This window comes from Furipterus horrens, unplaced genomic scaffold (genome assembly GCF_987537825.1).
Source record: "Furipterus horrens unplaced genomic scaffold, mFurHor1.1.pri manual_scaffold_2, whole genome shotgun sequence".
In the NCBI taxonomy this organism is placed as follows: domain Eukaryota; kingdom Metazoa; phylum Chordata; class Mammalia; order Chiroptera; family Furipteridae; genus Furipterus; species Furipterus horrens.
In genome coordinates, this window is record NW_028327172.1 from 83,910,014 (window position 1) to 83,924,784 (window position 14,771).

General features: G+C 39.7%; 1 protein-coding gene across 4 annotated transcripts in view; it reads right to left on the bottom strand.

The window, feature by feature from the left end:
- Positions 1–3,253: 3,253 nt before the first annotated feature.
- USP28 (ubiquitin specific peptidase 28) overlaps positions 3,254–14,771 on the bottom strand; it is a 74,606-nt gene continuing 63,088 nt past the window's right edge. For 3 of the 4 annotated variants that reach the window (XM_090265957.1, XM_090265958.1, XM_090265961.1), the window contains 10 exons: positions 13,159–13,353; positions 12,170–12,309; positions 11,820–12,005; positions 10,012–10,107; positions 9,145–9,323; positions 8,950–9,028; positions 7,492–7,571; positions 6,812–6,935; positions 5,199–5,394; positions 3,254–3,620 (listed from right to left, as the gene is read on the bottom strand). In XM_090265957.1, the coding sequence (XP_090122083.1) occupies positions 3,445–3,620; positions 5,199–5,394; positions 6,812–6,935; positions 7,492–7,571; positions 8,950–9,028; positions 9,145–9,323; positions 10,012–10,107; positions 11,820–12,005; positions 12,170–12,309; positions 13,159–13,353 (1,451 nt within the window). In that variant the 3' untranslated portion in view covers positions 3,254–3,444. The remainder of the gene's footprint in view (positions 3,621–5,198; positions 5,395–6,811; positions 6,936–7,491; positions 7,572–8,949; positions 9,029–9,144; positions 9,324–10,011; positions 10,108–11,819; positions 12,006–12,169; positions 12,310–13,158; positions 13,354–14,771) is intronic. The other variant, XM_090265960.1, reaches the window with a different exon arrangement.

A 14,771-nucleotide genomic window follows, 5' to 3' on the forward strand; every position in this document is an offset into this window, starting at 1 on the left:
GACATAACAGCCCAGAAACAGACCCCTCTGTAGACGCATGATTTATGACAAAGGGACAGCACTGGGAAATGGACAATATTTTCAATAAATGGTGCAGGTCAAATAGCTAATTGTGAAATGTAAAATAATGAAACTTCCGGAAGACAACACAGATATCTTCATGACCTTGGTAATAATTTCCTCAATGGGGCCTAGTAGGCACTAACTAGGAAGGAAACTACTGATAAATCGGACTACCTTAACATTAAAAACTTGTTTTCATTGAGAGATATCGAAAGTAAAAAACCAGCATGGAAGAAGATATATGCGATGCATATAACCAAAAGTTTCCACAGCTGGAATATATTTTTTACTCCTATAAATCAATAAGTAGAAGACAGTAAACCCAACAAAAAAAGTGGGCAGAAGACTCAGACAATAGCCAAAGGCCACTTAGCATATAAAGAGATGCTCAACATCAAAACAATACCATCCCACATTTACCAGAAAGGTAAATTTAAAAATATTGACAAAACCAAATCTTGACAAGGATATGGGCAACTAACTGGAACTCTTATAACTGTTGGTGGGAGTTTAAATTAGTCTAAGTGCTTTGGAAAAGTGTTTGGCAGAACCTAATACAGATATATCTATCTATTCCCATGACCTAGTAATCTCACTCATAGTTACATACCAAGAGAAATGCATTCGTGTGTGCATTGAAAGACATATGCATAAATGTTCCTGGTAACAGTATGGGTAGCAGCCAAAACTGGAAACAACTCAAATTAACAATTAGTGAATAAATTCTAAGATTACTCATACAATAAAATACAATAAACTGAGAAGTGAAAATGAATAAACTGCAGCTACAGTTAATTCCCCCTTCTGCCTTATTCCTGCTACATCCCAGCGCTTCACTCAATACCAGCCTCTAGTTTATTCATTATTTAAATTGTTCTGTTCTATGGACCCACTTCACACCTCTTTCTTGAAGTAGGCAACAAAAATCCAAACAGGAGAGGATTGCAATTCCAGTTAACCATAGCAAGTCTAAACCCAGTCTCAAGAGAATTTATGCCAAGGTCACCCTGCCCAAACTCTTGAATCATTTTAGCTAATGGTCACATGGGTTTCTTCCTCCTCCTCCTCCTCCTGCTCTCATTCTTTTTACACAACCCTTAAACAAGGAAAAACCATTCTTAGCCTGAGGCAGTCTGTGAACTTTCTAAGAAACCAGACTGCACCAGGCAGCCAGCTAAAGCGAGGAAAAAGAAATTACTTCTCAGCACTTCCCCTGGTGGTTTCAGTGAATCTCAGTCTTTATAAACTACCCAACACCGCACACTAGATGTCCATCTGTTCCCTTCTTGGCCAACTGCAGATCTCCAGGTATCCAGGAAATAACTAATGTGGAAAGGTACAAAAGATTTTACAAGACTACCAAGTACAGCTGAGCAGTTGTTAAAAGCACAGGCTATGAAGTGAGACCACCAATGGTTAGTGTCCTGGCTCCACTACTTAATGATATCTATGACCTTGGACAAACCATAGCCCCTAACATCCCAGAGTTGTTGCATTAAGTGAAATAATATACCTGTGCACAGTATTTAATAATGACAGGGATTTAAAAGAGATAGGCAAATGGTCTATAATTTTAAAGAGTAAAAGGTAATCAATGGGAAGAAAACTGGTCAATTTCCCATGAAACTAATCTCTGCAGTGAACTTTGAAATACAAAATATACCTCTGACTATCTGGAAAAGATGACCAAACCATTAATTCAACCCAAACATAACTTTTTGCGTTCTAAATCTGACAAATTACAAAGTGGTTACATGCGATACAACTAGCAAGTGAAATAAAAAGGTATCACCACTAGGTGCTACTCAAGAGCCACCTGATGCCTGATCGTTTTTCATCCCTCCCCAGTAAGCTTCTCAACCCTTTTAAGTTTTCTCTTAAAAAAGAAAAATATGACAAATGCTTACCGAGTTCATTCATTTCCAAAATAGAAAACATATATGTAAAGGCCATACTGCACACCAAAGGTAAAACAAATTCTTTTATTGCACAATTATAAAATCTGCATAGTTGTATCAAGCGTTCTTCCCTCCCACAATTCCCTCATTCATCTTAAAATTTGGTTAAAATAAAAATACCCAAGCTAGAACCTTTGTAAATGGTCAACAGGGGATGTTTCTCTGTCTACATATACATATATAGAGGGTTTTTTTCTTTTTACAAACCCATATCCCTTATTTTTTTCGAAGCCAAAAGAGAAAGGGCAACAAAATGTTCTTTTGGACCAGCAGGAGCCTTAGAAATGTTTCTGACAATTTTCAGACCCTAGAAAAACTTACATAAATGATTAACAACTATCAAAAGGCTCTATCTTTAACCATAAGTTTGAGCTCTGTTACTATGAGTCTGTTTTTGCTTTGTTTTGTTGGGGGTAGTGGGAAGGACAAGTGAAAAGGAAAAGGGAAACATGCACAGACAATAATATTCGGCTAAATTTGCACAGTGACAGGGAATTATTAGACTTAGTATGGCGATCACCTCATAAGGTATGTAAATGTCCAATCACTATACTGTAAACCTGAAACTGATATAATATTGTATAACAACTAAACTTAAATTAAAAAAATAAAAATAAAGGCTTCCCCACAAAAAAAAAAAAACACCAAACAAACAAACAAAAAAAAACGCTCAACTGTACTAGTATGGGACACCAGAGAGTTTACACACACTTTCTCATTTAAAAAACAAACAACAAACCTGTTACCTTTAGTCAAGTTTCACAATGTTACTCTGTCTAAAGTCCTTAAGCTTTCCTTTCTTTCATGCAGGACTGAGCATGAGGTTTTCTGGTTTATTTTAAAATATAAAATAAAAGAGAGAGAAGAAAGAAAGGAGGCAGCTTCCATTTGACTTTTCAGCATCTTACTGCCACATGACCTTACAGTCTACCCAATGCAGAAAGGCAGTGGTCTATCAGCAACCCAATTTGTCATCTCCTGTCAAGTGCCAGGCAAGGTTTGTGTTTCTCATCTCTTGCAGTTAAGAATTTTCAAATGTCATCTGTATTAACTAGTAGTTGTTCATGTGGTTCAGGTTCTGATGACTCACCCTTCTATTCTGCTGTCAAAAATATTTATGCCTGAGGATAATTTAAAAAGTGGTAAAAGGCACAGGAAAGCCCACGCATTCTCGTAGATCCAGGAGGCCATTCAGGTCTTCTGCATAATTCAACACTTGAAGTAAAATTACTTTAGTGATTCTGTTCCTAATAAGTTGCAATTTTATTTTCAATCCTTTGTTACACACACAGCATGGTTGGGGTCTAGATCTGAATCTTACTTTTTCACCTAATTCCTTTCCCAAGGTAAACACCATGATAACAGACTTCCGTTCAACAGGGAGGCAACCAAAGACCAGGACAGGCCTTCAACATGGGATGGCTTATTTTACTGTCACAGTTGAAACCCCTTGAATTGACTCCATGACAGCGGCAAATCGGCTGCAAAGGTCATAGGGAGAGTTGGGTCGAATAGTTGGAGGCTCCTTCAAGACAATGATTTCTGCAGAAGGATCTAGAAGCCTGGGTAGAAATTCCCCTAAGCACAGCTGCAGATTTTCTGTAGAGAGAAAATGGATGGTAACATATACAGCTCAATAAATCTGAGTAAAAACTAAGTCTGTAACTGTATGGGAAAGCCTTTTGTATAGCTTATTACCCAACCTCAAAGCATTACTCTGGCCAGTTAAGAACAAACGACGATTCCTTCAGGTCAAACCAGGAGCAAAGACCTACTTGCCAAATATACCAAAGTTTTAGATCCCTGCTTTAAGCCATCTGACAAATGGCAGAATAACACTATAAACTGACTTCATTACGGACAGGTCTTCCAATCAATCATCCCTTTAAACTTTGAGAAAGTAGATATAACACCCTGTATCATAAATATAATGATGCTATTTTCTTTCAAATGATTAAAACATACAGTGTGTACACAGAGCATTAAGTAAAGCTATATATCATACATGAGCTAAACAAAAACGGGAGACATTAAAAGGAAATCCATACCTAATTATAATATTTTAAAAATATTGTAAACTCGAGTACTTTAACAAGTCAATGGAGTATCTTTACATCGGTGAGAAACTAACAAAAAAGACTGATATTAGAATATACAAGCCCTGGCTGCTGTGGCTCAGTGGATTGAGCATCGGCCTGCAAACCAAGTGTCACTGGTTCGATTCCCAGTCAGGGCACATGAATAGGTTGCATGTCAGGTCCCCAGTTGAGGGCGTGAGTGAGAGGCAACCACACAGTGATGTTTCTCTCCCTCTCTTTCTCCTTTCCCCTCTCTCTAAAAATAAACAAATAAACAAACAAATTTAAAAAAAAAAGAATATACACCAACTTACTAAGTTTATCAAACTCACCTAAAAATAACTAGTTTTAGGCTCCCTCCCTAAAAATATACTGGGCAAGCAAAAATACTCGATTTCCTAATTTATTACTCTTAAAGTCACCATGGCTGATATGATTATGTCTTGCTACTTCATGCCAGAGGAAAATTTAGTAACAGAACCATAATCAAGCTACATAAACAGATTGTGATTTTTGGGTTTTTTTTTTTTTTTTTTTTTATTCTCACTTGAGGACATGCTTATTGATTTTTAGAGAGGGAAGAAGGGGTGGGGGGAGAAATTGAGAGAAAGACCAATCGATTGCCTCCCATACATGCGCTTACCAGAAATGAACCCTCAACATAGGCATGTGCCCTGACTGGGAATCGAACCCATGACCTTTCAGTTTACGGGACAACACTTCAACCAACTGAGCCATACAGGCCAAGGCTAGATTTTGATTTTTAAACTATAAAATTAGATTTCAGATTTTGGCAAATGAAAAAGTAACAGAAGTCTGACATTCTTGGAGAGCAGTGATGTTTTCAAACCAAGCCTTCTGGTCTTCTGTGAAGACGCTTCAGCAGCCACCAAAGAGGTGGGGATGGGGGGGCGAGGAAGTGAAAAGGAACAGAGGCCCAGGCTCACATCCCTTATTTTAATAGAGCAGATTCACTTTTAACTCATTTATATCCTAGGGGGTTCCAATAATCCCTTTAAAAAGTTTGGCAACTGGTGCTATAAAGTGCTATAATTCTCAGGAGTCTTAGAAATTATTGGGAGTGCTAAAAACAATATACCTGCAATATCTTGGCCAAGGTAAGAGCACCAATGCTTCCTCATGATCTCAATGGCATCCAGGTCATCCTTGGAGATGTCATTATTGATGATAAGGTGAATACAGGGAATGATCAACTCATTCATCACATTAATGCCCTCTGTTACAGAATGGTCTTCATTTGTTTCAAAGAGAGAAGCTGCTTTGGCATTCAGCTCCTACAGATAAAAGGAAAAGTGAAAAAAATATGTCTGAAAAAGATAAATACCTGTTTTAAAAGACCCTAACAAGTGGTTGACAAACTTTACTGCACACTGGAGTTGCCTGGGGAATCTCTAAAAACCACTTTGTCCCCTGACCCCTCCCCATAAGCTGATGTAACTGGTATGCAGGTGACCTGGGTACTAGGATTTTTTTTAAAGTTCCAAAGGTGATTCTCATGCAGCTAAGCCTCTGACCCACTGACCTAAACTTACAAGTAAAGATCATGCCTAACACCTGCTTTCACTAAAAGGCCTATTCAATGGTTCTCAATCTCCACTGAGTGTCAGAATCCCCTGCAGAAGACATGCAGATGCTCAGACCCCAGTTTCGCTGCCTGGGAAGGGCCTGTGCATCATGATCGTGTGGAAGTTCCCTGGGTGATCCTGATGCACACTGAGGGTAGAGAGGCAGCAATGGAAATAATCTAAATCACTACTGCTGCCTACCTGTGGAAGCTGTGCAGGACATTCCACATGTAATCTTAATTTGGTGATTTAAAAAACAAAAGTATGACTCTAATAAAATTTGGATCCATCAAATCTATAAACCCCTTTTCTTCAGCTTTAAAATGCCCTGCCACACCTATAACTAATACAGAAATCAAAGTATAAATCAGAAAATGAAACTCATGAGGTCAATAATACGGCATGACAACCTCCTCCATTTGGTATTAACAATAAGGCAATGGTGGAAATGCTGGTTTACTGTCCCTGTGAGGGGCACTTCTGCTGGTATTGAGAAAGAACACAAGCACACTCTGAGGACAAGCCCCCTCTTCACAGTTTTCAGAACGACAAGCACCTCTTTAAACCCTTGGGTCAGCAGCGGGGATATGGGTCTGCCTTTCCACATGGCTGCCAAACGCAAAACAGTCCAGAAGACCTCCAGTGGTGTGTGACAACAATAATAACAGAGTGGTAGGACCAATTCTTATGGTTCATACCTTTAAAAAAAATGGAATCTTTTTAGAAGTCACTAGAACTCTCATCTACTAGCAAGAGCACAGAAAAAATGCATTCCTTCAACACACATTTATTACATGTTTACTGCGCTCCAGACACAGAGAAAACAACTAAGAAAATCTGCGCTCAAGGAATTCGTCATCTAGTAGGAAAGCAAAATGCAAGTATACATAAAGGGCACAGAAAAAGGGGTAATTCACTCTCATCTCAACTTCTACCAGGGAGTGAAGAAGAATGATATTCACTTAGGTAATTTAAAATAATCTGTTTCAATGTTAATCTCCTCTTGAGAGTTGGGAAAAATCTAAAACTTATTGGAGATAAAATTATTTTGTTTTTTCAAGTTATATTTCTTCATGGTTTCAAGGAGCAGAGGTAAAGACAGTAAGGCTTTACAAACAGTACAAACCAGAAGGCATTTTCTCCGATACAAAGCAATCACGGATTCCTTCACCCCCCGGCGGGGCCCCTTTGTCAGCAGAGTAACGTTGCTCTGGTAGGCATACACCAGGTAAGAAAGGGCCTCTTGGTACCTTAGAAAATGGCAGATAAATGACAGCTGAGTGCTCCTTCTCCAGAGTCCAGGCTCAGACCTCACTGTTCCCTCAGACAAGAATTCATGGAGCTGCAGTTAATGGGAACATCTTAAAAGATGGAAGCAGCATTAGGAACTGGGAAAAGCCTGGGAGCCAAAGACTGCAGCCAGTCTCAGCTCTTCTACAAATTGGTTCAAAACCCAAGACAAATCATGAAACCTCCCTGGGCTTCAGTTTTTCCTAACTCTAGAACAAAGAAGTGGACTACATGCTCACTAACTCTAAAATTCATTCTCTGAGTTCATCTTCATTTATCAGAAAAAAAAATCTGGCCATTATCTCTCTTCACTAATAAATCTATCCTTATGTAAAGGATGAAAAAACAAGTGTGATGTTCAGAGCAAAACTAAGTGCAACACTGGGAAAAGCAGAGAAACACTAACACATGTAATAAGGGAGGTGATGCATGCCTATGGTTCTTCGTATTCCTGCGTGGGCGTCAATAAATAACTGTCCCGACCAATAATCTTACTGACATAAAAGGCGAACATACTTTCCTTTCTGATAGAGTTCCAGACCTGTCAGGAGATACACAGACACCTTTCGAAACAAACTATAATCTTCATGCCACTTCTGAAAAGGAATGACTGCTATTAGTGATTATGACCACAATAAACTATTTCTATACTTTCTACCACAGTAAGTTTTAAACTATTCAAATGTGTATTGAGCACATATGGCCAGGCACAAAAGCAACAAACACAAAAAGTTTCAGATAAAGCATATTAAACATTGAGAGCAAGTTTACTACTGATCTTAACTTTTAATGTCTTATTCCTTCCACTGAGGAACAGAAGTATGAAGGGAGACCTCCCCCCAAAACAGAACTTACTTATAAAAAATGTGTATTTTTTCTTACATGTTTAAACTTCAGTCACCTTCAAAGTACTCCCTATCTGATGTAATACACCTATCGAGACATTTTTTTTCATTGCTCAAAACCATTTTTGAACTCGTCTATTTTGATGCTTTAGTGCTTCTGCTGTTTTTTTTGTTTCACCTCTTCCACACTGGCAAAGTGTTTCCCTTTGAGGACATTTTTTATCCAGGGAAACAAAAAAAGTCACTCGGGGTAAGATTGGGTAAATAGGGACAGTGGGGCACAGGGGTCATGCCATCTGTGGTCCAAAACTGCTGAACACTCAGCGTGGTGTGGGCAGGTATGCTCATAAATCATCCATCATGAAAAGGGCAAAACTCATTGAAAGAGACTTCAAACAAAAATTCCCTGAATCATAATGCAGCCTCTCACAACAATGCCAGCTGGTACAGTGATACAGATGGGTTCCTAGAACACTCACCTAGTGGAGAAAGCCTGTACTACAAGATACAAGAGGCTCGCCTTCCAGAAGATAATTCCGATTTTTTCGGGGTCCCTCCTCATATGTATTTCATGTGAACTTTAGAATTTATCATCTATATTTCTATGTCAAAGTCATTCAGCTCTGGTCTAAATGAATGACCTGTCAAATTCTGATGAAACCATCCAGATGTGGGGAAGATGAAAGGACAAGGCTGTCCCAATCACACAGGACCACACGCAAGCTCAGGAAGTGTGGTGGGCACACCTTAGGTGGTATGTAACACTGCTTTATGTACAACACAATGCTTTTCTAAAAAAACTGTAGTTATATATGCATTTTAATGCACGGAAATTTAATTTCCAATACAGAAAATTAGAAAACTATATTATTTAAAACAAACCCAAACCATGAATTCAAGAATTTTATTGCCTACAATCAGGCTAAAGTACATATTTAAGAAAATGCAATGTTATTTCACTCTAATAGAAGAATGGAATAAAGAAACCTGCTATTCTGAGGGTAAGAAAAGATCGTTTATCCATTCTTACCCAGTTTTTTGAGGGATGGGAGTGGGGAATGAGTCACAGAATTGTTTTGCCTCAGGAATTAATATTTATGACTTTGTAGATTTAAAGGAAAGACTTCACCTTGTACTCCTCCATATTCATGTCATCTGGACCAATCTCCTTCAGTTTAGCTTGGGCCACCTTCATAATACTGATTGATCTGTGTGATAAAGTTCAGAAAGCAATGAAAGGACACAGTGCACAGTTCCCCACCAGGGAAGTCAGTCAAGCCTGACCCAGAAGGAGTGGGGATTCATCTGGGTATTTCCTTCTCACCTTTCATCATAGCTGAGATTTTTATCTGCGAACTGTTCCAAAAGGGTCCGCTCCACTACCCGTTTGGGCGCTTCATTTTGAAAAAAGTAGACCAGCACATGTTGCAGTCGAGGATCACTGTGCGAGGTGGGGGTCTCTTTGGCAAGCTGATAGAGCCTGGAGTATTCCTCATGGAATGCCTATTAGAAACAACTGATGGTTAGAAGAGGGTGCCCTGTGGGATTCTGTGCACAGAAATTCATCCCTAAGGTCTACAGAGGTTTTCATAATTCTAAGAAGACTTCTAAGAAATTCTTATCGAGAAATTAGAGGCAACTATGGAATCTGTAAGATGTTTGTACTTCATGAGGATAAAACTCCTCTAGCATTCTGGCTGAAAGACATAATATATTCACAAGAAGCATTTCTCCATAAAGTTCTCAGAAAAAAATAAATATTGAGTTTTAATTATTTCAGGCAATCCTCGAGTCCCAAGGACCCAAATTTTAAAAATCCACATAAATGCAATTTATTCATGTACCTTAAATTTTACTCTAGTATCTCAAAAAGCATGGCCTTCTTTCTTATATTATGGCCTCAAGTTACAAAGGCAATTATCTCAATCACAACTTTATTAATGGACATTTCCTAAGAACAACAACAAGCCCCCAGTCTGGGGGCAACACAGGATGGCACTGTTCATCAGGCTGCATTACTGCCAAGAAGGGAGTTGTGGTCACTGTGATGGGATAGGTCATTCACCAGCTGAACAGGAAAGGGTGTTTTAGGCTTTACTTCAATGAAAGATATTTTAAATTCTATTGTTTACCATCTAATAGAATTATGATACCTGTGGTATAAGGATGAGAAATTAAAAAACAGAGATACCTTAATAAGCCCTGCTTCAGACCCATCCCGGTCAAAGGTCTGACGGGCTTTAGCTATGGCCAGGATGACCCCCTGCATGGCAGGGCTCAGCATCACCTACCACAAGGAGGCACAAAACACAGAGAAAAGGAGAGAAGAAAGGATCAAAAGAAGAGTGCATGACAGATGAGTGAGCAGACTGCTGAAGGGCAGCACGGCAGCACCGCAAGTCAGGTTCACACGCCACTCCCACACGCACCACTCCCACACACGCACCACTCCCACACGCACCACTCCCACACACACCACTCCCACACGCACCACTCCCACACGCACCCACTCCCACACACGCACCACTCCCACACGCACCCACTCCCACACGCCCCCACTCCCACACACGCACCACTCCCACACACGCACCACTCCCACACGTACCCACTCCCACACGCACCCACTCCCACACGCTCCCACACGCTCCCACTCCCACATGCACCCACTCCCACACGCACCCACTCCCACACACACACCACTCCCACACGCACCCACTCCCACACGCACCCACTCCCACACGCACCCACTTCCACACACGCACCACTCCCACACGCACCCACCCCCACATGCACCCACTCCCACACGCACCCACTCCTATACGCACCCACTCCTACACGCACCCACTCCCACACACACCCTACTCCTACATACACGCCATACCCACACACACGCCACTCCTACACGCACCCACTCCTACATGCACCCACTCCCACACACACACCACTCCTACACGCACCCACTCCTACACGCACCCACTCCCACACGCACACACTCCCACACACACACCACTCCTACACGCACCCACTCCCATGTACCCACTCCTACACGCACCCACTCCTACATGCACCCACTCTTACACACACACCACACCTACATGCACCCACTCCTACACGCACCCACTCCCACATGCACCCACTCCTAGATACACTTGCAGCCCTGCCCTCCACATAATGCCCAAGACAAGCTATTTCTATATAGTCTCTGTAATTCAGCAAATGAATAATTATGTATGCCTAAAAATATCTATTATGGCACTGCTAAAGAATCAAGTAAATGAGAGCTCTCAGTGGGAAAGTGAGGTGAGAACTCCAATTTAGTACTGTAGTTTGGGGGTTTATCTTAAAAACACTATTATTTTAGACTTTTACTAAGACAAAACAGTACATTTAAAATAGTCTGGAACTAGCGAATGCACAAATATAACTTTATAAAATGAAAGCCTTTCCATGATTTAAAAATAGATCTCACAGGGAAAGGTAGACATCTGAGGGACAGGATTCATAACTGTTTGTGGGCAGTGACAAGTGTAAAGAGAATACACAACAACTTGGGGTTCTACAGCTTCTTCCTAAGTTTTAGAATGAAAAACAACACCAATTTACATTGGTTTTACTCACTAGACATCTGAAGACTTTACACTTTCAGGAAAAAAAACTACCTAACACTACCAAAGATAAAAGACTCCTAACTTAAAAGGCAATTATTTTTGTTCCTAATACCAGAAAAGGAACCCAATTCCATCTTTCTGAGTCATCTAAACTCCCCAGTGGCCCCCATGAATATATACCTGGACATATACTGGAAGCAGTATATAGTGGGAACAAGGTTATCTTTTTAAAAACAGTAACTAAAGTCAAACCAGATAGGCCCTCTTGTCCATTATTCGTTTCAGGAAGATAATATTAACGATTGCCAAACACCTTAACAGCATATTCAGTGACATGGGAAGGGGATGTAAGACTGACAACAAACACCAAACCCTGCACTCATCTCTGTACCTCCTCATCATATCCATCTGCACCAGATCTAACCAGAATCCTTCCCACACTGGGAATCTCGACTTCAGAGACCTCAGAATTAGGCTGGGCAGCAGACTCTGCATCATTAGCCTTTTGGGGCTGTTCTGACTGCTCTGCAAAGTTTGTTTCCAGGGGGATGGGCTTCTTGGGTTCAGGTTCCTTAAGCTGTGGCAGCAGAATGGAGAGAATGAGTAAGAAAAAAACAGGAGAAATAAAAGAGGGATTGATTAAATGCAGCAGAGACACAGAATAACAGAAATGTGCCAAAACTGTGGAAATTACTGCTGAAAGCTGCCGCTCTTGAACCCAGGCTCCTCCGGCATCCTCACCTCACGCAAGGCTGCTTCCACCCCGTTCCTCTCATAGGCACGTGCTGTGTTTGCGATGGCCTGTGCAGTCTGCTCCTTGGCAATCACAGCATGCTCAGACGACAGGCAGCGAACCCCGTGAGAAGAGGCTACTGAAAGCTCTGAAAAAGAATTGTACACAGGAATTAGCATCTGATGATAAGCAAAGTCTAGAACACTCTGTAAAAGGCAAGCAGGATGGATACAAAGTTTCATATATAACCATTTTAACAAACCTTAACAAAAATCTATGTAAGTTTCCCTTAGAAACTGTAACTTGAATAAATGTCTACTTCAGCAAAACCCCATTGATGATCCTGTAAAATGTAATGTACTCCCAACTTTGTCATATTCCTTTATGCCAAGAAGGCTTCCTATAAACAACCACCTGTCAGGAAGATAACAGTTTAAAAGAAAATTTTTTTTCATATATATATTTTAAAGTTCTTGAGCTTTGACACATTTACATTTACATGTAGCAGTATAATTAATGCTGTTATAAATTCTTTTTAAATTAAACTTATCAGGGTAACATTGGTTAATAACATCATTAAATTTTCAGGTATACAAGATTATAATTTGATATCTGTATCTTCTATTGCATGCTCCCCACCCAAAGTCTAGTTTCTTTCCATTACCGTGTATTTGACCTGGTGGAAGGTCACCTTTGGAGAATCATTTTCTTAAAGTCTATTAATCCTATCATAATTCCTCTTACAACCTGGGAAATAAGCAAAAACTAAACAGAGTAAAAGTACAGGTAGCTAGTCTTTCTGCTATTACTTCTACACATCAGAAATCACATTCTGAAGCCACAAGCTATTCCATCAGGTTGTGCAATACCAGCTGCCTTTGAACTCCACTGCAGCTGCAGACTGTGGCAGCACTCCTCAGCTGAAGCGCACAGTGCTGGCTGAGGGAGCGCAGCGTAGCTACTGCTACTTCACTGGCATACTGCCCTTCTCGAATACCTTGCGATGTTGAGAAATCCTGTGATGTTGAGTTGGGGGAGGATTCCATTTGAGGAATTTTACAAGACTGCTCTTCTTCCCACTCATCTACTTCCTGTTCGAATCTCCAGTTATCTTCTTGAATGTAATGCTTAAGTTCAACAGATAAGGATTCCAATTCTCCTAACATCTGGTCTGATTCACTTGGGGCTGCCTCTGAGAAAGAACAAATATGGAGAAATCAAAAGGTCCTTCCTAATGAAAAATATATACATACATACCTACATAATCCATCGGAAGTATTGTTAACATAAGGCCAACAGAGTACATCAATAACAATGCCTAGCATATTAGTAAGTAGGCACACACTGTATATCTGTTAAATGAATAACTGAATATAAAAATTTGGAATAGATGCCATCACTGGCAAAATAACAACAGACCAAACATTTCCTGGAAATTCAGAAAAATCATTATGTCCAATGGAAATTTGAAGTGAAAATAGTTTTGTCAATGTACCCACTGCTTCTATTATTGATAAGAACATCTACCTCAAGATGGTTAGAGATGAATTCCAAGACACTCATATTATTTCAAGTTTCACAAAATTAAGTGCTATCAGAAAGCAATTTGATACAACAGTTAGATGGTCTATAATACCTGGTTCATTAAAGGCTATGATGAAAAACAGCAGGATATCAAGCACATATTAACTTTCATTTCCAACCCTTTTGTGTTTTGACCAAAACAAAACAAACAAACAAAAAACCTAGAGCAGAACAACACATCCATTTACTGGTTGCCATTAACTAGTCTTTTCACTAAGCAAATGACAGTTCCCAATTCTATGTTTCTATAACATAAAAATGACTCAAAGAACTAAAATCTGTCCTTCTCAAATTAGTCCAAAATAAATTCAAGAGACGGGAAGACTCCATAGCTCATTTTATGAGCCAGCATCAATTCCAAAACCAGGTAAAGACACTACAAAGAAAAGAAAATTATAGGCCAATATTCCTGATGAACATAAATGGTAAAATCCTCAACAAAATGTTAGCAGGCCAGATCCAGCAGTACATTAAAAAGATCATATACCATATTCAAGTGGGATTTATTCTGGGGATGCCAGGTTGGTACAATATCTGCAAATCAATTCACATTATATACCACATGAACAAAATAAAGGCTAAAAAGCATTTGATGAAATCCAGCAAAGTTGGAATATAGAGACCACATCACAATGGAATAAAGGTCACATATGAAAAATCCACAGTCAACATTATACTCAATGGGCAAAAACTACAAGTGTTTCCGTTAAGATCAGGAGCAAGACAGGAATGTCCACTCTCACCACGCTTATGCAACATAGTACTGGAAGTCATAGCCACAGCAATCAGATATGAAAAAAATAAAAGGCATCCAAATAGAAAAATAAGGAGTAAAATTGCCATTATCTGCAGATGACATGAAACTGTAGACTGAGAACCCTAAATATGCCACCTAAAAACTATTAGAACTGATAAATGAATTCAGTAAAACTAGCAGGATAAAAATAGTCAAAATCCCATTCATAATTGCTTCAAAAAAAAAGACAACAACAACAAAAAAAACACGAATAAATTTAAACTAGGATG